The sequence below is a fragment of the Hippocampus comes genome, unplaced genomic scaffold, assembly GCF_001891065.2.
Source record: "Hippocampus comes isolate QL1 unplaced genomic scaffold, H_comes_QL1_v1.1 scaffold183, whole genome shotgun sequence".
Lineage (NCBI taxonomy): Eukaryota > Metazoa > Chordata > Actinopteri > Syngnathiformes > Syngnathidae > Hippocampus > Hippocampus comes.
The window spans coordinates 101,741-124,745 of NW_017805547.1; the positions used below are offsets into that span (position 1 = coordinate 101,741).

The 23,005-nt window shown below is 42.0% G+C and overlaps 1 protein-coding gene across 4 annotated transcripts; it reads right to left on the reverse strand.

Annotated features, from left to right (window-relative positions):
- Nucleotides 1-386: 386 nt before the first annotated feature.
- znf618 (zinc finger protein 618) lies at nucleotides 387-22,964 on the reverse strand. Of its 4 annotated transcripts, none has more exons than XM_019879644.1 (14): nucleotides 22,569-22,964; nucleotides 17,240-17,646; nucleotides 16,899-16,976; nucleotides 16,758-16,799; nucleotides 15,241-15,330; nucleotides 14,819-14,899; nucleotides 13,533-13,622; nucleotides 12,589-12,678; nucleotides 11,593-11,670; nucleotides 11,264-11,308; nucleotides 8,187-8,264; nucleotides 7,390-7,551; nucleotides 5,791-6,884; nucleotides 387-5,466 (listed from the first exon to the last, which is right to left on the reverse strand). In XM_019879644.1, exons 2-14 carry the CDS (start codon nucleotides 17,625-17,627, stop codon nucleotides 4,933-4,935), a joined length of 2,850 nt encoding a protein of 949 aa, XP_019735203.1. In that variant the 5' UTR covers nucleotides 17,628-17,646; nucleotides 22,569-22,964; the 3' UTR covers nucleotides 387-4,932. The 4 variants fall into 4 exon arrangements, with proteins under 4 accessions (XP_019735203.1, XP_019735204.1, XP_019735202.1 ...); XM_019879645.1 differs by having other exon boundaries at nucleotides 17,294-17,651; XM_019879643.1 differs by having other exon boundaries at nucleotides 17,240-17,651.
- Between the last annotated feature and the right edge of the window lie 41 nt (nucleotides 22,965-23,005).

Sequence of the window (23,005 nt, forward strand, 5' to 3'; positions counted from 1 at the left end):
GCCATTAGAAGACACAAAACAACAACAAAAAGACACTGAACTTACTTTGTCATTATATAAAAATAGTGTTGCTACAAAAGTATAAATTAGGCTTACTAATAAGACAACTTAGGTGGGAATCTACAGAGGAAGAAAAAAAAGGATCAAACGTGTTGTGTTACAGTAAAAAAAAAAATAGAGGAAAAACGACTGTCAAATAAGATTAAAAGCAACACACAGTTGTTAACCTGATTTGATAATGCAAACTAGAAGCCAAAGGAGAACACGGTTCAGTGTTAGCATATTTTTACAACTGTCGTCTGAATAAGTTAAAATCAAACTTACAGCGGCTGGGCTAACAGTATCTAACTTGAGTTTTTTGATCATATCAAAAGACTTTTTTTTTTTCCTTGAAATGCTACTGTAGAAAAAGAGGTATAATGTTCTTGGCGCCCCTTACTGTATCTCTGAATTGACGGCGCCCCCTCGTGGCATAAAAACAGCAGTTCTCACGTATTTACATAATACGTCCTCGGAAAACGGATGACGTCGATCACGCATTCGCAGCACCCCATGATCAGCAGTACCTCGGCCGCCTCCCTCCGCACTCGAGAGGCTCAAATACAGTCTGACATGAAACAAAAAGGGGGCAAAAAAAAAAAAAAAAACTGGCTTCAAACCGTATCATATAATCTTATTAAAACGCATGCATAATTATCTTACGATAGAATTCTCATTTAAGCAAAAAAGGCAAAAAACAAAGCTAGTTCTACGGTTTGATTACGTTGACGTGTCGCCGTGACGTCAACTAATGGCATTTTTGTCCCAGAGCGTATCCTATTTAAAATACATACTTGAAGAAAAAAAAAAAAAAAAAAAAAAAAAAAAAACGCTATCACAAATCCCTTCATCTATTCCTGGCCCAGAGCAAAACCACTAACTTAAAATCATTTGTAGTTCTTTTTTTTTTGGTGGTTTTATTTATTTATTATTTTACAATGAGCAGCAACACTACTTTTTAAATATTGAGGTAAACCATTGAATTGGTATATTTCAAATAAAGTACATTTTTCCCGGACTCAACTTAAAATATATTTAAAAATGGCAATCAAACACAAGGATTAAGTGATGGTTCAGAACTCGTCCATCGCATGGCATTGATTATTGGGGCTAAAGGGAGTGAATGATTTGACTACAACCAGCACAGATGCTGGTCTATAGAAGACCACTGATGTCATTTTTTTTTTTTACAAAGCACTTATATGTTTAAATGTGACTTTTATTTAATTGGGTGTAAGCAAGGAGAGAAAATCTGGCATTTAACAGTTTTGGTCAGATTTTGGACACTTTTGCTGATGTTACCCGAGCGATGCGGCAGAAGAGAACGCCATCGGAACACACGCACTCGGCAACATCCTACCGGCTGTTGTGCACACACTAGCAGGCGAGATGACAAGGGGAGTCATGCGAAGACTCTATTTTACAAAGATCAGGCTATGTCCCCAGTTGTCATGGTAATGAAAGCTGGGCTTGGCTGAGGATGAAGGCTAACTCACTTGCAGGAGACAGGGCCTGCTCCTAAAAACGAGCAAATTTCAGGAAGACAAGAAACAGGGCGCGGAGTGCGCTGCAATTCATGATTCTTGGGGTGTTTTGACAAAAGCGTGCCACAGATTATATAAATGCCTTGGAACTGTTCAAGATTGTAAAAACAATGCACAATACGTCTCTCCTTTAATGTTTACTATGATTAAAAAAGATTCTTCGATTGCTCATCAATTAAAAGTTTGTCAACGAAATGTAGTCTAATGCCCATGCCTAATCCCCCAAACCCAGGTCGCACGGAATCAGGTTACCCGCAAAAAAACAGACATTTTAAAAGATAAAACAATTCAAATATTGAATGATAATTTTCAATAAACCAAGCACTTTTTTTTTGTTGGTGGAAAAATCATCAACGTTAAAAATGTGTGGCGTCTATAGCAGTTTGTGGGGGTTCAGATGGGCCATTATATTTACAGATAGTTCCACCGTTTGAATAGAATACTGTCGAATATACTAATATAGTATTAACTGAAGACAATTACGGACCATTCTTATTACTGAAGACAACACCACGAGCGTAATGCTCACAAAAGGGAATTGCGTGGTGGGATAGAAAGCACTTGCCAAGTCCATTTGTCCATAATGCAGGTCTACGATTAACCACTAGAGGACACTGTTTCCAACAGTCAGTCAAAAGTTGCTTTGAGAAGCAACAACGCAAAATACAAATAAATGAGATGTTGCAGAGAAGGCAAAAATTTAGCAACATAAAGGCATTTTTTTGTTGTTGACAGAAAGTAAGCGATATAAAGCCCAAAGGCAGGGCAGAAGGAACACACGGAATACATTTACATGCAGTCAATAACGCTTTCAAAAGCGGAATATTAGCAACGCTCCGGTTGCGCAAGGCAACCCGCAAAAACCCCAATTTGCTCTATTCCGGTTTTGAAAATCTCAAATAAGACTCTGGTTTGAACCCGAATATTTGGTCATGTAAACACGTATTGGAATATCCCCACTGAAACGCCCAATTATGTTCTGCGCATGGTTTATCCACAAGGAATTTGGTGTTTTGAATACAGAAATTACTTGGAGGGGGCATCTGGCACGCGGCCCACCGTAAATACACAAGCAGAGGTACACAAACAAGGCAAACCTCAGACACGGCACAGCACCACGCTTGTGGAGTGAGGAGGAAGCCTATGACATTATTAGTGAGGTGATCAACGTGAACGTATTTTATTGATGGTAGAAAGAAAGAAGCGGAAATGACGCCTACTCGCGTCATGACGTTGTCCGTGCGTTGCCGTTTAGATGAGGATATTCCAATTGAGCACAATTACCATTTCGGGACAATTACCGTGACAGAGCAACTCTGCTCAGGCAGGGAACCAACCGGCTTATCCCGAATGTTTCAGGAACCAGAATTTTGACCTGAACCCAAATATTGACAGCATACAAATATAGTAACAGAAGATGTGTATGCCATTCATCCAAGGCAATTAAAAGAGGTATTAGCACACCCCCTCAAAAAAAATAAAAGTAACTTGATTTCATTAGGGGGACGTCGGTGGCCCTTAGGTAGGGGGATTAGTGGGCGTGCCAGGGCATGTGTCTCTCATACAACGTGCTCATTTCAAATGACATGACGAGCTGTATTTGAGGGTGCACGCGTGTCGCTCAAAATGGAGGTCAAAGTACAGTGAAGGGGAATGTCAGGCTAATGTATTCCTTTGGGAGAGATTTCCGTTTTGATTCCCACAAAAACAAAGCGATCGCCAATTGACGGTGGGAGCAGCGCGTCCGCCACCAATCTCTTTTGGTAGATTCTGTCGTTTACCCTATTAACCATGAGCCGTAGCTTATTGCCTCGAGAAAAGAACACATGAAGCCCCACTTACGGAAGACTAAACTATATTGATTAAAAAAAAGGGGGTTCTAGAAGTTATGCATTTACCAGAACCAAGACTATTCAAATTACTGCAAAAAAAAAAAAAAAAAAAAAACCCAAAACATATAAACAACATGTTTAAAATCGACAGCAGGTCAGCATGTTTTTCTACAGTGAGCAAGCTAAAACTGCCTTGTGATTTAAATATATTCAATATAAGCTTGGCTGTACCCTAAGTATGATGCTAACTGTTAACACAATCATCGCAAAAACCCCAAAAGTCTGATCAGAGTGCCCATAAGCCAAGCAGTGCAGCTAGCACATGTAGCAGCAGGAGACAAAGGCTGGATTTACACTGCATGATTCAAGTGGCACAATTCAGAGGTTTTGTTGTCGATGTGAATATGCGTCACAGAAGTGGAAAAAGAAGAAGAAAAATGCTATGAATTAGGTATGTTCACATCAAAATTAGACCTGTCAGATGTGGATACAAACATCCAACGTATCAAACATATCTGCCAATGCGGGTACAGCATTAAACGTATGGCTGATCCACGTGATCTTGAGGTCATCCAAATGCATTTGACATATGGTGACACATTTACACACGTCCACGTCTGCTCAAATGAAACAGTATTTATCAAGAAAAAACACTGCAATGAAAAATGCAAGGCCATCATTAAAGAAGTAACATTTTTGGAGAGCGTAGCCAGTGGAGCAATGCTGAGGTGGCTCTCATATCATCATAATGTTAAATATTTCTATGATTTTTTTTTCTCTTCTGTCTCAATGCCTGGCGTCGATGCTTGTATACTCATTTGCGCAGAATTTGGATCATATTGTAGATCGTAAACTCGGCTTTATCGGGTACAGTGTGTGACACTTGAAATGTAGATGTAAAAGATAAAATAATAACAATAATACAAAAAAAGTCGATTCAGGGTCCTCGGAAGTAGCCACTTGGCCCTGCGGTGTAAATCCAGCCAAAAGAAACAGTGGACGATGTTAGCGTATGACAAGGGCATAAGATTGTAATCAACTCTTAGTGTACTGAACCTTTTTGAACAAAAAGGTGAGTGGTTGAGCAGATTTTGGGGAGGCGGTTGTTGAAATAAAAAAAAAATCTTGGCGTCATTGCCACAAATGACTGAAGAGGTGCAAAAGGCAGTGAAATTTCTGAACCGTTTTGTGTGTTGTATTTATGCCAGCAAGCTCACTCTTACTGACCTTACCTGCCATCCCGTAAGTCTAACAGCATGTAGCCTTTAAAGCAGTTGAGTCTTCAAGCCAGACAAAAGAGGCTCACCTGACACTCACATAACTGCTCCGTCCCGAAAGCACTGAACATCTACTTGTCAGTGTGTCATTTAGTATGCGACAAGCCTTACTGTTCCAAGTGCTTGCAACCTAAAAATGTCTTCTTTTTTTTTTTTCCCGCCTCTCCATACACATTTAGCTTTACAGTCGGCCTTAGTGTATATAAATAAGTCTCTGGTGGAAGGTGAAGGTTTGGTTGGTTAGCCCATGTTGGAGCGAAGGAAAATGAGTTTGTTCATTTCTTCGGCGGTTACCTGCTGCCTCCTCTTCATGGCCAGGCTCTGCTCGCACACAGTTACGCACTCGCTTCGTATGCCCACCGCCGGCACAGCCAGGAGCCACAGCGCCAGGCGGGCAAGCTTGGGGAACCTGTCGCCCATTGTCGCGCTCCAGTAGTGGAAGAGATCGGTGGTGCCTTGGAGGAGAGGCTCCGCCAGGTACTGGAAGATCTCTTGCCTGACGTGGCTTTGACTCTCGTCGTTGGTGGACAAGGTCATCCTGGAAAGGCCGCCGTTGTTTCCCGCCCCCTCCACTCGGGTGATTTTGGGCATGGGAGGGCCGTCGGCGTCCCGCTCCTCGCCGCACGACGCCCCGGCCGCGGTCATGCCGCCGTCCCTGGGTTCGGCGGCAAGTTCGCAGGCGCGGGAGATGATGTCCTCGTGCTGGTAAGCGGGAACTGAACGTAGCTTGAGTTGAGGGTCCAACACCATCGCCACCTGGTGGGCTCGCTCAACCTGGGGACAGGACGGATGTTTCTATTCTCATGACGGTGGTTTATCCATCGAGTCACGGAATGAATTCGATGCGAGCATTAATTTCAGTAGGACTACTTTATGTGATATTTTTGGTTGGTGACATTTTTCGCATTTAAAATGGATAATACCTTGGCTCAATCCTTCCTCCCGTAGTTTAATAGCACTGAAGTGTACCAAGTATCGAAAGCTTATAAATCGAGTCACAGTTCTACGATAATTGTTTCTCAGGGGAAAAAAAAATCGAATGAGATTAATTATAGTGTAGTCCGAACAATAACATTTGCAACAATTTGAATATATTACCTTAAAGTTCTCCTTGAGCGCTTCTAGGAAGTAGTGGCAGAGTTTGCTGGCCATGCCGGTTCCCGCTTCTCCGGCTTTGGAAGTGAAAAACTTCTCCAGGCGCAGGTAGACGGGAAGCACCTGCTGCAGGGTGGGTCTCCTTTGGCTGCTCAGCTCCAGCGCTGCCAGGCGCAGAGGAGCCAGCAGACAAGTCAGCGTGCCGAGCAAATGCTTGTTGAGTCCCTGGAGCAGCGGCGCTGTGGACTTACTGCGTCCGTATGTCTCACAGATGTGCTCAAAGTGGGCATGGACCTGCAGAAGGGCCTCGGCCGTACGGTCCCAACAGGGAGGGGTGGGGCACTGGGCAGCGCTGCCCTGCGCTCCTTCTTCGGTCATGCTAAGGGAAGCATTGGTGTGCTGCTCCTCCCTCAGTGTCAGTGTGGTGGAGGTGGAGATGTCCTTGCATGTGGCGAGGAGTTCGGCCAGCTCGTGAAGGCCTCGAGCCTGAAGGCTACGTTTCCCGAGGACTGCCTGTACCACTGCGCCGAGCGAACACCCGGCGCAGCGTAAGCATATCCTGCCCCTGCCACCGAGCGAAGAGACCCCGAATCCGGCCGCCGACACCCGGGGCTCCGCCACGTACACAGTGCGAATGTCTGACATCACAAATTCAGACAATACATTCTGGACCCAGTGGTGAATCTGCTCCGGCCCCTCCCTCAGCTCCGCCTCCCGCACGCCAAGAACGTAGCGTTTCAGTCTCGACCCCTCCACCTGGTACGCTGTTAGAACGTAGCAAGCGTCCGGCCCTGATGTCTGGGAGTGGCAGGTGACGGCGATGCCAAGAGAGGCGTTGGAGCCGAGGGCGCACGTCACCTTGACCTTGACCTGGTTGTACATGCGGGGTAGCTGACGCAGCGCCAAGGCACTCATGTTGCCGAGGGCATCACGGGTGGAGTAAGCACCGTGACGTGCCCCCGTGTCCACCAACGTCTGTGCCAGCTTGAGGAAGTCCTTGCTGTTGAGCACGTTGAGCATGTTCAGATCAGAACACATTACCCGTAAGAGACGCTCAGCCACCTGTAGCCGCTCCTTCTCAGGCAGCCCATTATTATCTGGTCAAAAAGAAATGTCAATCAGGACAAGATGAACAATAAAAATGGATCATAATGAACCTCAACTGCGTCGACAGGGATCAAGATTTACATTTGGCAGCATTATTTACCTTGAATGTGGCTGAAATCAGGATTTGGACAGTTATAAGTGAAACGACTCTAAAAGATTACTTGATGATGAAAAATAGTTGTCAATCAATTTGGTCAAAAATTGATTTTAAAAAATTGTTGACTGTCAAATCGCCGCAGCGTATAAAAGAACAAAAATCAAAGTCTGTGAGGACGGTGCCACAGAGCGAGCCTTCGCCGGCGACAAGCATCATCATACATCATGCTTGTGATGACTCATTTCCACCGACATAAAAAGGTTCGGGGTAAGGCCTTATTGTTGTTGTATTTATCTCACTCATGCGTTTGGAAGAGTTTGAGTAGATGACGTACCGCAGCCGTTTGGTTTTGTGAAATTAAAAGGCGGCGTAGTCGAGTGACGTTTGCAATAACGTACGGGTGATATTGTGGTTCCTCTGGACGAGACTTTGAGGTTGTATCTGTAGTTTGACGGGAGGGTGCGGTGCCTGAGCCGGAGACGCTCTCCAAAGCGGCTCCTGAGGACCCGAGGCTGAGGAGGCTTTTGGAGAGTCTCCTTTGGTGTGGTTCTCGTTGTCGGCTGAGGGAATAAAGAGGAGCGATTTCAGCCATGGTATCTTCATCTTCAAATGAAAAAAAAAAAGAGGTGGAAATGCAAGATTATGGAGGGACGAAAACAGGAAGTGAAAAGATATAGGCACCGAAAAACAGAAACAAAGTGGAAGAATGCGAATGTTTCAAATATGGTCCTGACTTCAAAGTAAAATGTCAGATGAATAATTGCAACAACCAGTTCTCACATGCAGATCGGACAAATGCTGTCAAATTAGTTTGATGTATGGACCTACAGTCAAAACAAAACTGGAAAATTAAAAACAAAATGGAAGGTAATCATAAATCCAAAGATAATTATGAAGCCTGGATATGCCTAGTTTATCACTGAAACTGCACACGGACAGACAGACTCTTTATCAAGTACAAATACGATAATTAAGCCATTGCACGGCTACCTGATGATACTACCGAAAAAAAAACAAAAAAAAACAAAGAATTGGAACCAGGTGTCCCAGAACCAGATCTGCAACAACCACATGGGAGAACTTGATGCCGAAAACACGTTTGCTTGTACAGACTTCCACATCAATTGCAGCCATTGAAAATTCTGTGCTTGCTTCACTGCTGAGCTTCAACATGCATTTGTGAGAGTGGACTCACCAGCGTGGGACTGCATGTGCTCCAGCAGGTTGTTGTAGAACTGGAACTGGATGCCACAGGCACCACAAGTGTAGGGTTCTAAAAAATCACAAGGCCCAGAAGAGAGTTGAATCTCTCTTTGGTGACAAAAGCACAAATGCTAATGCATCTGTCCATTCAGCTGCCTTCATTCTGGCTTTACGCCATGTGTAGGCCTAGAATAGCAATACTACCAAGAAAGGATGCACGATAGGTTTCATTCCCACCAATAACTTCCTGCTACTGATAACCGCTGCCTTTTTTTTTTTTGGTATACTACACGCGATACAAAGACAGTACATACATACGTTTCCAGATACATACTTTGTATGTACGTACGTTGATATGTACACACATATACATACATACTGTACAAGTTTATCCATATCATTGGCGTGCCGTGCCAATCAGATGTGTGACTTCACGAAGCAAACCTCCCTCCCCACCACCTCGCCCTCCCCGCACAAGAAAGTTTAGAAAGTTTCCTTAGGACCAACACAACAAAAACACCATCTGCGATTCTGTTTTGTTAAAAAGTTGAGTGGCTAGTAACTCTGGGAAAACCGGGCGCCACAGTCCCCGGTGACGACAACATCCATCCTGCCTTTATGACGCCCATCCTCCTGTTTTGGGTAACGGGTGCCGGAATTTATCCAGGCTGACTTCAGGCGAAAGACGGGACTACACCCGGAGCTTGTCGCCAATCCAGGGCACATATTGAGACAGGCAACCAGTTGCGCTCACTCTCACTGTGTCACTGAGAACTGAGCCCACACAAACTGCACTGAACAAAGTCAGGCGAACGTACCACCACGCTGTCAGCGGCTCCATTTCAACGTTCAGCTAAAAAATCTCTTCACTACAGTATAAAAGTGTAAAAACCGTGATCTACTCACGTCATAAGAAGATAAAACATGAAATAAAATACATCGTACGCACCAGAGATGCTCATTTAGACGAACTCCATTCTCTTTTGCTAACGGTGTTGAGAACTGTTATGAAGTTAGTATGAAAGTGTCAAATAAATCCTTTAAGCCAGCCAGCTCTAAGTGTTGTCCGATCATCACAATTGTTTTTTTTCTTTCTTTTTTTTTTGAAGAGTCCGCCTTGAAAATCAATTTTCTGTCATGTCCATTTGTCCGCTCCAGGCTTCATGCAATGAATCCCACAGGCGTCGCTCTGCACCAATCAGAGGACGGAAAAGTGCTGACCAAGCCCCAAAGTATTCTAAAAGGCCCTTTCATATTGACTCTGAAAACTGATTTGGGCAGATTCTTTAAAAAAATATATTGAATAATAATAAATAATAAAGCTATTGTGTTGTTTCAATTGGACGACGCTGGCAAATCTGCGTGTGAAAGCTTTGGGAAATTTATGCTGATATAGCAACACAGAAGCTGAAATCTGAATGGAAAAAAAATAACGATAACCCACAAACGACTTTAAACTACGTTGCAAAGACACACAACATTGAATAAAGTGTTGGAAACAAAGTTACCCATTATTTCACAAATGTATACTGGACAAAGTCATAGAAACCAAAGGATTCTACAGCTCAGACTGAAGGATAACATGCTGTACAGTATGTGTAGTATATTGTTGAAAAATACATTTCAGGGACCTCTCAATGTTTTCATTTAATATCTAAATGCTATAATGTTTAACTGGTTGCAGTGTGCTTGGTAAGTTCCCAAAACTGTTATTTGATTCATTCAAAATGAATGAGTTGAGAGACTGCAACTTAATGAAAATGACAAATTCACAATTTGGTCATATTATTAACTAATATAAATACATATGTAAATATAACACACTCACACACACTTGTGGGGACTTGTCACGAGTCGTAATTTACAATGAACAACATCGGCTTGTGCTCACGAGTTGCTTCATCTTCTAATTATCCATCCATCCATTATCCCATCCTCTCTAATTTGCTCAATTACCAACATCCAACATGAATCATGAATGTCACCTCACAGTTTCGCTCCAATCCAAGCCAAAATACCTCGATCTGTATTGTTTTTATTCGAACCAGTCCAATCCAATCCATAAACCCAAAGTGTATCACAGACACTCAACTTCACTTTGCACAACATGGTCGAGCTGTTTGAAACTATTTTCGGCTCATCCTGAAATTTCACCCACAATCCAAATATCTCCAACTTTTTGTGAGTAGTGTATATTGGATAAAGTCGAATAGTTATCGTACATCCCAACAATGAAGCACTCTAACTTCTTTTGTCAACTTTATTTCTTCTAGCATTTATCTTGAAAACGCAGCTGACAAAACTTTAGAAACTTTGGAGAAGAACATGTGTCGGTATTGCATGCAGGGCAGCCTCAGTCCAACTCTGTCCTAACTCAAGAACCAGCATGTTGGTATAGAAGCATACCAAATAGAAAATAGAATCACAACATAAAAGAGAGTAAAAGATTTTGGATTGGTACGCCTTGTAGAAAGGTTGAGGCAGCCAACGCTTAAAAACAGCTCAAACAAAATAGATCACAATAAAATATTGGCTGAGCAAGCTTCAGTTATACATTAAAAAGCCCAGTAGATATGTTTTTTGTTCCAGGAGTAACAGAATATATTTGATGAGGGCTGAAAATTCAGAACTCAAGACCCAGAAAATACAAGGGCAGAGACGACAAGGATAGCGATAGCGTAATAGGTGCTTCGCAATGAAAGCTCTTTGTGATAGGTTGGAAAAAAAAATAGATATGAATTAAAATTTTGCAAAGGATTTGTAACGACTTGTTGAAAATGTGGTTGGGTTGACTTAGTCCTGGCCTGTATTTCACTGAACTGATTATCTTCTCATTGTGGCACACTTCAAAAGGCCCGGATCCAAGCCCCCTACAAATGTACAATCAACCTAATATTCATGCCCTTGGGAGTTCTTTCTCGAGTGATGATGAATGCAGCACATGTGTAGAGTAGACGCACAATGGCTTGCAGAGAACCAAAAGTGACATGCAATGGAGAGCAGCGTACGCATACTGGACATTTGTTTCAAGCGGAAAGGTAGATAGGTGGGGGTGGGGCTTGCACTTACTCTGAGGTGTCGGGAAGGAAGTGGCCACCAGAGGGCTTGGCGTGCCTGTTTGGAGGTTGAGAAGAGGGAATGCGATTACCGCGTTTGCTTCTTTTATTTTTCCATTTTGATTCAAGGTACAAATGTGTCACACATGCGCATGTAATAAATAATACAAACATGAAAAAAAAACAGAATACAATCATTTGCAATCATGTTCAACATATGTTTAATTGAACTCATCAATGAGAAGTAGCACACGCTGCGAGAGACTCAGACTCTTTCAGGGGTGAACATTGGTAACTTTGATGTTGCACAAGAAAAAAAAAAAAAAAAGAGATACGACTCACCACTAGAATTCCGTGAACTGTTTGTGTCAACCAGGCTAGACTGTAATGCATTCTCCAGTTTCCGTCTGAAGTGACTGGCTGTGTAAAAGCAAAAACAGCAGACACTAATCACAATGCTGCATATTGAGAGATTTTCTTTTATGTTGAAAGCCACGACGAAAATCAATGGCACTGTATGCAGTTTTAATGTTAGTTCGTGGCGAATGCATCAAATGAGGTTGTGAATTCAATAACGCTCATGTTGCAGCTGTTCATTTCACATTGACATGTGAGCTTATGTTACAGCACGTCGCTTCATCTTTTTGACCCACATTTAAAAAAAAAATGTGCATGCTTTAAATAGCTCTTTATGGTTTTTCATGTTTGAAAACAATATTGCATACAATTAGAATTTGGACTTTTCATACAATTGACAGAGGCACATTTCTTAGCATTTGCTGAGATATACACTGTATTCTTAAAAGGAAACTATGGAAAATTCACTTTTTAATTGCTTGTATACATATAGGACTACTGTCCTTTGCAGCTTGTGTTTCCTCACCTGGATCCTCAGCAGCCAGCCGTATACCATCGGCCGTTATTTGTAACCTGTGTAATTGTCTGTGCATTTACAAGAGGTAGGAAGCTTGATTATAGCAATTGAGTTGCTCTTAGAGCAACTCAAAGAGAAAGCTCTTTGAGTTGCTCTTCTGGATGAAAAGCACTTTATAAATGTTTGATTGCTTGATTGTTTTCTGCCGTTGTTTCAATCGCTTTTTTAATTTTGGCCCGTCTGTTTACGAACAACACGACAATTCGCCGTGCCGACAAGCTCCGCTAATTACAGAGCATTCTCATGCCGCGATCAAACTGATGATGAATATTAACGTCTGCAATCTAGCTACATTGTACTTGCTTTTGTCTTCTCTGCATGTGTACAGACAATTGCGAGAGAGACAGAGAGCGAGAGCGAGAGAGAGAGAGAGAGAGAGAGAGAGAGAAACAAAACTCACTTACTTTTAATCTTATCAGTTTGGCTGTGGCCAAATTTACTCATGTCCAAGCTTCCGCACTCCTGCACTCGAGATGCCGTCAAATCAAAGGAGCCTAATAGGAGAAACACAGGACATTTCACTATTGTTGGCATGAAATACACACATGCTTAGAGGAATAAAATAAACACTAGGATTGACTGTCCTGTCCAGAAATGGCATGTCGTATCATTATTAAGAATGTAAAATTATATCGTGCCCGTATAAGCATATTTTATGCAGGGGAAGTCAATACAATATATATTGCCCAGGATTCAACCGATGTGGCTGTAGATAGCATTCGCGGGACTTCCACCCCTCATAGCAATCCGCCTGTGCAAACATAAACCACGCCGCAAAATTCACTTGCTTGTTTTTTGGCGAACATACAGTTATAGGCATGTGCAACTCAAGCGCCTCTATTCTCCGAGGACAAATTAGCGAAACAAAACCCCGTGCAAAACAGTTTCCCTGCACATGACGACTATACATCAGCAAACATGCTCATGCTGTACCACCCCAAAAACGGGTGCAACCAAAACCTGTGCGAGTCGTGCGACCGACTGAAAAAGTTGGTCGCATCAGTGCAATAAGTGCGAAAGCCAGCGTAGAGGCCTTTACAACTTTGTTGAACTTTGATGCGCAAGTTACCCATTGCAGAAGAGCTTTTGTTCAATCATTTTCGAAAGAGGCAGAGGCACGTTCGCCCACACAATACACCGAGACCACCAACTCGGTGTGGTTACCAATTATTATTGGCTTCACGGCGATGGGTCAGAAGGAGGAAGAGATGACATTTACAAGGCAATCGAGGGCATTAAAAGACCTTAAATGTTCAGGTTATTTGATGAAACATTTGACAGAAAAACACTTTCACTTATGAGCAATAAAAAGCAACAACAACAAAAAACCCAACAACAAAAGGCTCACTCATGGGTGTGTGAAGCGCAACGTGCTCCTGGTAGGGGTTGAAATATTTGTACTGCTTCCCGCAGAACTCACAAACAAAGCTGCCCGTTTCTGCAGGAGAAGGGAAATGAAAGCACAGAAAAATGTGTCTTAAATTAAGATGAAATCAAATGGGGAAAAAAAGGTAGTGTACCACATATTAGATCTTACAGTATAGTCCAGTATAATGTGAATCTCAAGCAAGCACATTAGCATTCTTTCAATTGGAGAGGAAATTACTTCAAGAAACACCCAATTCTGACTTTGTATATGGATTAAAAAAAAAAAAAAAAAAAAATTCCACAGTTTTGGGTGTACCGGCAAGCAGACCAGTCCAAAGTTAGCGAAAAGCTAACGAGTCGCCGGCGACTAAAAAAATGACATAGTTGCTCAGGGCTCAGTTAAGAATCAGTCAGCATTTTTCTGTTTTGTGTGTCAAATATAGATCGCAAATATCGACACAGAAGTCACATTTTCTTCAAGGCTGAATACAGTATAAAGACGGTAAATATGAATTATTCATTGGAACTTATTGTATTACACTACATCATGAATATAGAGTGCCAGTGCTGGTTCTGGCACAGCCACCACTCAAAAAGGCCGAATGTTGGACCCTGTCAGGCCACATTTCAGCAGGTCGCAGCCGATATGTCAGAACCTGATGTGAGACCAAGCCCTCTGGGAATCGGTACACCCCTTTGTTCTCGTAAACGCCTACAACCGAGGGCTAAGGGTTATAATTGGAATTGACCCTGACTATATTGGCGGCACGAAACTCATTAGCCCGTAAAAATCCATAAGTTAGCTGCATCATTGTTTAAGCCGCAGTGTTAAAAGCATGTGAAAAAAACGAATGGTTTATAGTCTGTAAATTACAGTAGTTTATAAATCATTGTATTTTAGTCGACAGTTAAAGATGCACATTTGGTTTGCAGGACAGCATTCATCAATGGTTTTAAGAAAGACAATTTCTTAATGGAATGAGCACGCAGTAGCTGTTACGATTGTATTATTGTCCATGTTTCATTTTACGGGTTCTGTTGTATTATTTTTATTGTATGTTAAATGTTCTATAAAGCGCTTTATTACAGCTGCAGCTGTTGTAAAAGTGCCACACGCAAACACACACATCCATCCAGTTTTCATTTGACAAAAGGTGTCCGATAGCGACACATGGCGGCATCACATGAGAAGGAAGTATTTATTTGAAGAGAGGTGCATAAAAATGCAGAGGAACGCCGAAATTAGAAGACATTAAAAGGTCTTACTTGGTCCAATTTTAGGATAGGATTCAACCGGCTCCTCCTCTTTAAGGCCATCGATGGGTATCATGACCTGCTCATATGGATCTAAAAGGGACAGGGCAGAGGATGGATGTGAAAGGTTGATCCTAAATGACTCACCGCCATCCTAAAATGCAGCTTTGTTTGTCGCAATGGGTCCAAACGACATCCACAATGGTTGAAAACTCCAAACGCAATCGGATGCAACGTAAAAATATCGTCAGACATGAAGTGACATTCTGACAGAGTGTGAATACGAGTGATCATTAGTAGGGCTACAAAACACACGTTTGCCATCAATAAAGCATTTCCTTCAGGATCGTTCTTTAGCTCTGGCATTTTTTTTTTTTTTACGTTTTTTTTTATTCCATTTTTGTTTTGCAGCCCACTGAAATTTGCTCCGTTACCATCCACTGCGTGCAGGTCACGGTGTTCCTGGAAGCAGCTGTAGTATTTATACTTCTTGCCGCAGATGTCACAGGAATAACGGAAGCCACCTAACAGATGCGCAGATATGAGAGAAAAAAAAATATGAAAAATAAGTTGATTCAAGGCCATAACACACAAAAAATAAATAAATCTCTGCCTAACATGTCAATAAAAAATCTTTGGCAAGAAGTAAAACACTTCTACAAGTATCCTCTATCCCCGTGATCCGAACTAAAAATCCCTGTTGCAATATTGGCCATATGAGGCTTGCTAAAAATTGTAAACCAATGTCTTCTCGTTCATCAAGTTACTGAGATAAACTAGCATGATGACATTTTCACTGCATGACTGATAAATATTTGCAGAAATCACAATGGTTTCAATTCACATTTTACTGCGCAAGTTTTGACACAACATCAACTTTGAATGTTCAGACCAACAGCATAATACAGCAGTTGACGTACAAGGTGATATCAGAAATTGCGTCGCTGCAGTCTATTAGTGCATTTTACACATTGTGCCTTGAAACATCCTCTTCCCTACCAATAGTGTGGGTTTATGTGCCTGTAAAGTCCCTGTTTTGTTGAAGATTTTGTGTGATGGTTAGGAAGTTTTCCCAAAAGGCTCCCCCAATTATATTTTGACAAAACAATCACTTATATGGAACGAATATTTTCTCTTTGTCTTAAAAAAAATGGGTTGATTGTCACAATTAATGTGTGTTGAGTTTTGTGGTGTTTTTTTTTTTTTCAAGTTAAAGATAGCGCAACCAAAGATTTTATTTGCTGTCGTAAAATCTGGAGTTAAAGATAAAGCCCACTGGTCTTGATGGACGATCACAGACTATTTTAGGAGGTACATGTGGGAAAATTCTGACATCACTTAGAACACAAACAGGCAGTTTTCATTTCATTTGGGAAGCACTGCAGTGCACCCGTTTTACAGTCAAAATGGAAAATTACTTTTCATTTGGGAATTTCTCAGCGACACACATTCTATTTGAAAACGTCATTCTAATGAGTATTCATCAAGTATACTATTTAATTGTGGAATGAAATAAAAAAGGCTATAACCCAGCAAGTCGCATCATTTTAAGGAATTTAATCTATCATAATTTGTTGCAACCTCTGTGGTCTACTCATTCGAACGGACGTTTTGGTTCCACCCGTTTGTGGATTTTAATGTAGCGACAGATTGTATTTGCCAGCAAAAAGACAACTGGGCTTTTGCACGCCTTCCCAATTTTGAAACAACTGCCTTTTAGTAGTGAGCCCGAACTGACCACAGAGAGTGTATGTTAAACAAGCACTGTGAGGTATGAGAATGATTAGTCCTGATAAAACTTCTAGCAGGAATCCTGGGAAGGATGCTAATGTGCCTGAGAAACACAATGACCTTTGACACAGTGAGTCTTGGCCTGCAAAACTGGGTAGAATGCCTCCGATCACCTTTGATTTTGTCCTCAAATAATAATAATTGTAAAAAGAACACTCACTGTTGGGCGTTGGTTGCAGATCCGCAACCATGCTCTCAGATTCTGTAATGCAGAGGAAATCAGTATTAGGCCATTTTCTCTCTCTCTCTCTCTCGACGAAACGATTGTTTTTGTGCATGACATTTTGGGACCATCTCTTACCTCTGTGTGCTCTAACGTGCGTCTGGAAGCAGTTGTAATACTTGTACTTCTTCCCACAAACTCCACATACATAGGAACCTAGATAAGGAGAGAGGTTTTGTCAATCCATATATCATTCAATACAATTAGGTACTGCTAGCACCAAACAAAGGAATATCTTAGTTCAGGGACGGGCAACTGGCAACGCGGTAGTCACACTGAGTTGACGATAAGAAAAACTGCTTGCGACCATTAAAACTGTTTGCAAACATTTTTGCAACCTTAACATGTGTACAGCTATATAAATCAGGATGTATTGTATTGGATTATATTGTACAGTATGTGTACATTTGGCAACACACCTATGCACGAGTCTGTGCTCTTGGTTGGGGGAGGAGTACCAAGAGCGAACATACCCTCCGTCTGGCCTCTGCGAGATCCGCCTCCGCTCGCTTTGCCGTCGTTTCCTCCGATGACGACGCAGATCTCCGCCGGGTTGGCGTCACCAAAGGTGCCGTTGCTCGTCTCCGTGGTGCCCGGTTCCTTCTTGATCGTGACCGGAGGCAAGCCGGCGTCCTGGCTGACCACGGCGGAAGTCGAAGGGGGACCGTTGCTGCCGCCGCTTCCGAGCTCCTTGCCGGGATTGGGTGACTCTTGTGCACTCATGACTCCGCCTTCTCCAACCCTGGGTGACTCTTGTGCACTCGTGACTCCGCCTTCTCCAACCCTGGGTGACTCTTGTGCACTCATGACTCCACCTTCTCCGACCCTGAACTTCCGTGTGGTTAATGACAGAGGAGCAGACAAAGTCACATGTTAATGACATGGAGCGGGCAACATAAGTGAGTGATAATTACCTTGGGTGAGACTATGAAAGGGCACTTATTAGGATAAACTGTGAAATGAAAGAGGAACCTATTTAGATTTTGTGCGGTTCCATATTGTCGCCATCCCGGCTGGATGGTCCCTCGAAGATTTTGGCACGACCTGTCAATGTTTAACGATTATATTAACTTTCATTACAAACATGCTCCTCCCCGCTGTCTTGCTTGCGTGAGAGTCAGCTCATCGATTCCAGTACCGATTATCCTCAGTGGAATTATACTGCAAATGCACAGCCTCTTTTTAATGAAGTATCAAACGTATAGATCTTTGGTGGTGTCAGCTCAAAATGTATCGATCCCACTCGCCACTCCAGCAGGGGTAATGGCCGTCTCGTCGTTATTATTACTATTGCTTCATACATCTGCAAAACATCGTAGAGGTATCCTGACTCGTGAAGGCTCATGTTACGAACGTTCATAGACTCGAACAAAGGCTGCTTGATGTCCATGAATGTCCCAAAATGCCAAATTGCGTTGGAAAGTTCATCTTTTTAGGTGCGCGCCACATCATACATTACGGTACCGTGGTGCCCCTTTCTGCCACAACCCCGCCAAGCAGCACCGCTCCATACGCACACCTCATCTCGCTCTGTCTGAATGACTCTCTCTCTTGCTCCCTCAGGCGCGCCGCACTCATTTTTTTTTTCTGCACACTCTGTAAGCAGCTCGGCATGTACAGTAGACCTTGGATAGATGTACACGTTTCCTGACAATGATATACTGTATGGTATAAAAATGTCATTAATATGGTGATTTCTGAATATGTATTGTCTTCATGAAAACAACTTTGACCATAATTTTGAGGACGATATACTGTATATCGTCGACCCCTACATGTAACGCTGGTCCAAAAGTAGTGTGACGATGTCAAAATTATTTGGGTCCTACCCATTCACAGTGGCCAAAGAAAAATAACAAAAATATCAAAAACTCCCACATTCCAAAAACGTGCATGGCAGGTTAGTGGAACACTAAATTGTCCCTAAGTGTGATTGTGGACGCAAATGGTTGTTCATCCATGCGTGCCCTGCGATTGGCTAGCAACCGGTTCAGGGTGTCCCCTGCCTACTGCCCGAAGAGAGCTGGGATAGGCTCCAGCACGTCCGTGACCCTTGTTAGGAGAAGCGTCTGATTTAAGAAATGTACACTGTTTTTGTGTACGTTGTAATGTTGTGTCAAATACAATGCTGCTAACAGTTAATTTCCGATATCTAAAGCTTGACTGTAAGGTTAGGGAAAAAAAAAACACAGCTTTTTTTGTATCTTCCGTGAAGAATGCAATGCTTGCGCTGCTTAGCTACCAAAAATAATTGCCCTATATTTGGTCAAAGTGCTGCTATGCGCACACAATAATGAAGCGAATCAATCACTTTCAGAACAACAGAGTAAACTGGATTGCTGATTTTACTTTGCCCCCCCCTCAAAAAAAAAACAAAAACCAAAAACCATCTGCTTTGCAAGTCAAATACACAGGAAAAGAAAATCCAAGTATGAAATACAAATTTGTTTAAGGGATCAGGAAAATGTTTGCACTCTCCAGAGGAGGAGTAAAAATAGGAGCGAGTTAAAAATGGAGGATGGACGGGTCACTTCAATCACTGCTTTCACTGCATTGGTTTGTGTTATGCAGAGCCGAGAATCGTCTTGCCTTCATCAAACGTACATTTTCCTGTCCTCTCGTAATAAATGTGTTCTAATATTGAGCTTGACCATAATTTCAAAAAGCAATAACGCAAAGAAATACATAAATCCCCCACCAGCAACCCCATTTCAACATACACAAGCACACACACCAGAGACTATGCAACAAACTGGCGTCTAGTAAAATTCCAGTGGTATTCACTCCACAACCCCCCATAAAAAACATTTTCAATCTATATGTTAATGCTGTGAATTAAATTTTAATAACAGGAGATATTGAAAAGCAGACTTGAATCATGCAGAAATAAATCCAGAAAGATCAGGGTCCTAAAATTAGAAATTCAAGACAGCATCCAATCCGCTGCTAAAACCCTTGTAGGATGGCAGATTAAATTTTTGATGGAAATCAAAATTACACTGCAAACATACGCGGGGCGAGGCAAACCTGGCACCATTGTGATTTATGGATTCATTACACCCGCACCGGTTTCAGCCCTCCCCCATTTTTTATTTTTATTTTTTTTAACCGCGCACAGAAATTACATTTGCTCTGCTGATTTTTTTTTTCTTTGCCCCAGAAAAGCAACACAGGCGCTACCTTCACAAAATGGTCAAGTGGAAAAAAAGAAAAAAAACAATTTTGTGTACACGTAAACAAGCCTAATTTTCACTGCTGTAGCAAATGAATGTCCTGATGCATTATTCATCAAACCAATAAGGTTCATTTTTACAAGGGAAAGGAGAGGAAGAAATATGAGCGGAAAGCACAGCATTTTATGCGGCGGCCCTAACCCCTGAAAAGCAATTTCCCAGGGACTAATATAAATTAAGCAATTTTCAGACATTTTCAGCACAGCCACTGAGAACACAAGAGAACAGTGGATGCCTGCTATGCTCAAAATGGATTCTAAAAGGCTCATTTTAACCCACATCACTCATCCGGAATAGTGCTTAAAAGGACTGGCGAGGAATCAAAGAAAGCAAATCTTTCTTCTTTAGAAAATAGAAACTCGGCTAGCAAGTTGATATCGACGAAAACAGAAACCCCTCACAGTGACTTGATAGACCACTGTCGTTTGTACACAAACTGGAAACGTCCGCCATCTGTTCTCCGTTCTCAGTCTTCCTCCGACATACGACAGCACCGATGGTTGTTTTAAAAATAATTGTACCTGTTCTCGGGATTGCTAACTAAGATTCTTAATTCGAAATATGCTAGCACACGAGTACAACGAGCAGCAAGAATTAACACTGTATTTTTTTTAACATGTCTACCAAATGAAGGAGCACGGTCAGTGACTTCTAGAGTTGAACGTTTCAATTGAAACTTGAAGTCTCATGGCATGACGTCAGGCAGAAACGTTAATGCTTAAAGTCACTCAAACAAAAAGAATTAGAGAAAAAAGATATAAAAAACATTGCTTACAATATGTATTATCGTACAGCATGTTGTCAGATGGACAGTGTTTTGTTTTGTTTTTACAGTTGGTGGAAAAAAAAAAATCGGATCTGATCCAGACTGTGCATGTGGAAGCAATCAAAATTTTCCATAGAAAATCTCATTTAACATGTTCAGATGCTTGCAGCTCTGTCAAATCTCTTTAGAGCGACTTGTAATTTGTTTGGCTCATGTTCCTTTATGTTGGCTTCCTGCAAGAAGAAAAATCGTTCGATTTGAATCAAAATTCAATTCATCTTATTTTAGCTTGTAAGATCAGACACTGTGGTTGCTCAATCATTAATAGTGCACAACAAATGTTTCAGCCCTTCGGAGGTCTATTGTTAGAAACAAAACAAAACATCTATTTCTTTACTTGAGATCAAATTTCAACTGAAAAACAAAGGCAGAATTGTCCTGTCAGATTTATTATAATTTTGTACCAGCCCACTGAATTTGAAATGAGGACTTGACTTGAAGGTCAGCATTCAAATTACCCCGAGCAAAATGGCAACCAGACTCAAATAAAAACCCAAGTCGAGCAAAATGGGAAACGCGACCACAAGATTAATAAAATAAACCGCAGGAGCGCTGCTGGTGATTGTTTTTCCTGACTTACATTTTTTTTTTTTTTTTTTTGCTGACATGCTCATTCTACCTCCATAGCTACTCTGTTCAATTTGGACTATTTTTAGTTTTGCATGTAAAATTCCCCAATCTGAATGAATCACAAAATGAGAAAAATATATACCGGTATGTATAAATCTTGAAACAAGGAAGGCGAAAAGGAAAATAAGGAGGGAGGGAAAACAAAAGATTTGAAGGCAACAATATAGTAAAGTGCATGATTAAGTAGCTTAGGACGAAAAACTAATGTAATAATTTACATTTGTCACCCTGAAGCAAAACCATTCAGGGCCAGAGGCTCCTGAGGGGGAAAAAAAACAAGGGAGGAAAAAAGATGACTTGCACCCTGCCATTGGATTTGTTTTTAAAAGGTAATTGTCAATGTATTGGGTTGAACATCAAAGTACTTTAAATTTCATTTGAAACCAAAAAAAAAATGCACATTGTGTGTAAAGTGATAACAAATCCCAAACTAATCAAATTATGCTGCTTGTATTTAATTTCTCCAAATGGCTACCTACAGGTGGCGCCAATCGGTCGCAGAGTTCAGATCTTAAAATACGTCTATTTTATGTAAAAAATTACAAATTAAGATTTTTTTTTTAACTCGACGTCAATAAAGTGACGGTCGTATCCGTCTGTGAAGCGTGTTTGGCGGTCAAAGAAACACCGAGGAGCGGTGTGGATGTGGCCTGAGTACCGGAGAGGGGGGGTGGCAACTCCGGAGCCCTGCTCAAATTTGATGGAAAATTCACCCAAAAAAAAAAAAAAAAACATGGCTGCAAGAGGTTTTTGTGTGTGCTTAGATTGTTCCTCCCCTTCCCCGTCGCCCTTCATTTCGCTACCACAGCTCGCTTACAGCATCGGTTAGCTGCATTTCCCCCAGCACATGACTCCAAAGTTACAATTCCTAAATCAAAATCCGCGACACACGAGCAAAATTGCTCCTCAATGATGGCTGCACCTGGTTTGGAAGGCGAACACTGAGCTGACGCGTCCATTAGTCAAGTGGAACAGCCATAAACTTGACGTTAGCCCGCTACTGGAAATTTGTAATTAAAAAAATTGTTTTCAAAAATAAAAATAAGTGATTTGACATACCTCCAAAAGCGCCGTGGCTCATGCGAAAACACTCCCGACGAAAAAGCCTCCCTTCGGCCAGGGGTGTCTGCAACAACGGCTTCCTCCTCCGGGGGAGGGGAAAAATGTGAATTAGTTATGAGGAAATTCAAAAATGTTAGAAATTTCCCTCCAGTCTTGTGTTTGCCCCCCCTCGCCGCTTCGACACGCTACGTTACATTTTTTTGGAGCAAATAATGTAACGAGCCGTCAAAAAGACGACAGTCCGGATCGTGCGGGCTGTCCGCTCACAGCTCCCACACCGGGGGGGGAGGTTGTGTCACCGTTCCTGGTGAGGAATTTTCCCGTCCGCCATACACAAGGACAGATTCCAAAATTACAGAGCCGGCCTGCAATAGCCTACATTTAAAAAAAGGGAAAAAAATGGTGGTGGTGGTGGTGGTGGTGGTGGTGGGGGG

Bases quoted from the DNA above. Each gene is read 5' to 3' on its own strand.
- znf618 (XM_019879644.1), bottom strand. From the start codon at position 17,627: ATGAGTGCACAAGAGTCACCCAGGGTTGGAGAAGGCGGAGTCACGAGT. The intron at 16,977-17,239 runs GTGTGTTGCCAA...CTCCTTATCTAG, and splicing joins GAGCACAGACTCGTGCATAG to GTTCCTATGTATGTGGAGTT. The intron at 11,671-12,588 runs GTAAGTGAGTTT...GCTTTTACACAG, and splicing joins CCAAACTGATAAGATTAAAA to CCAGTCACTTCAGACGGAAA.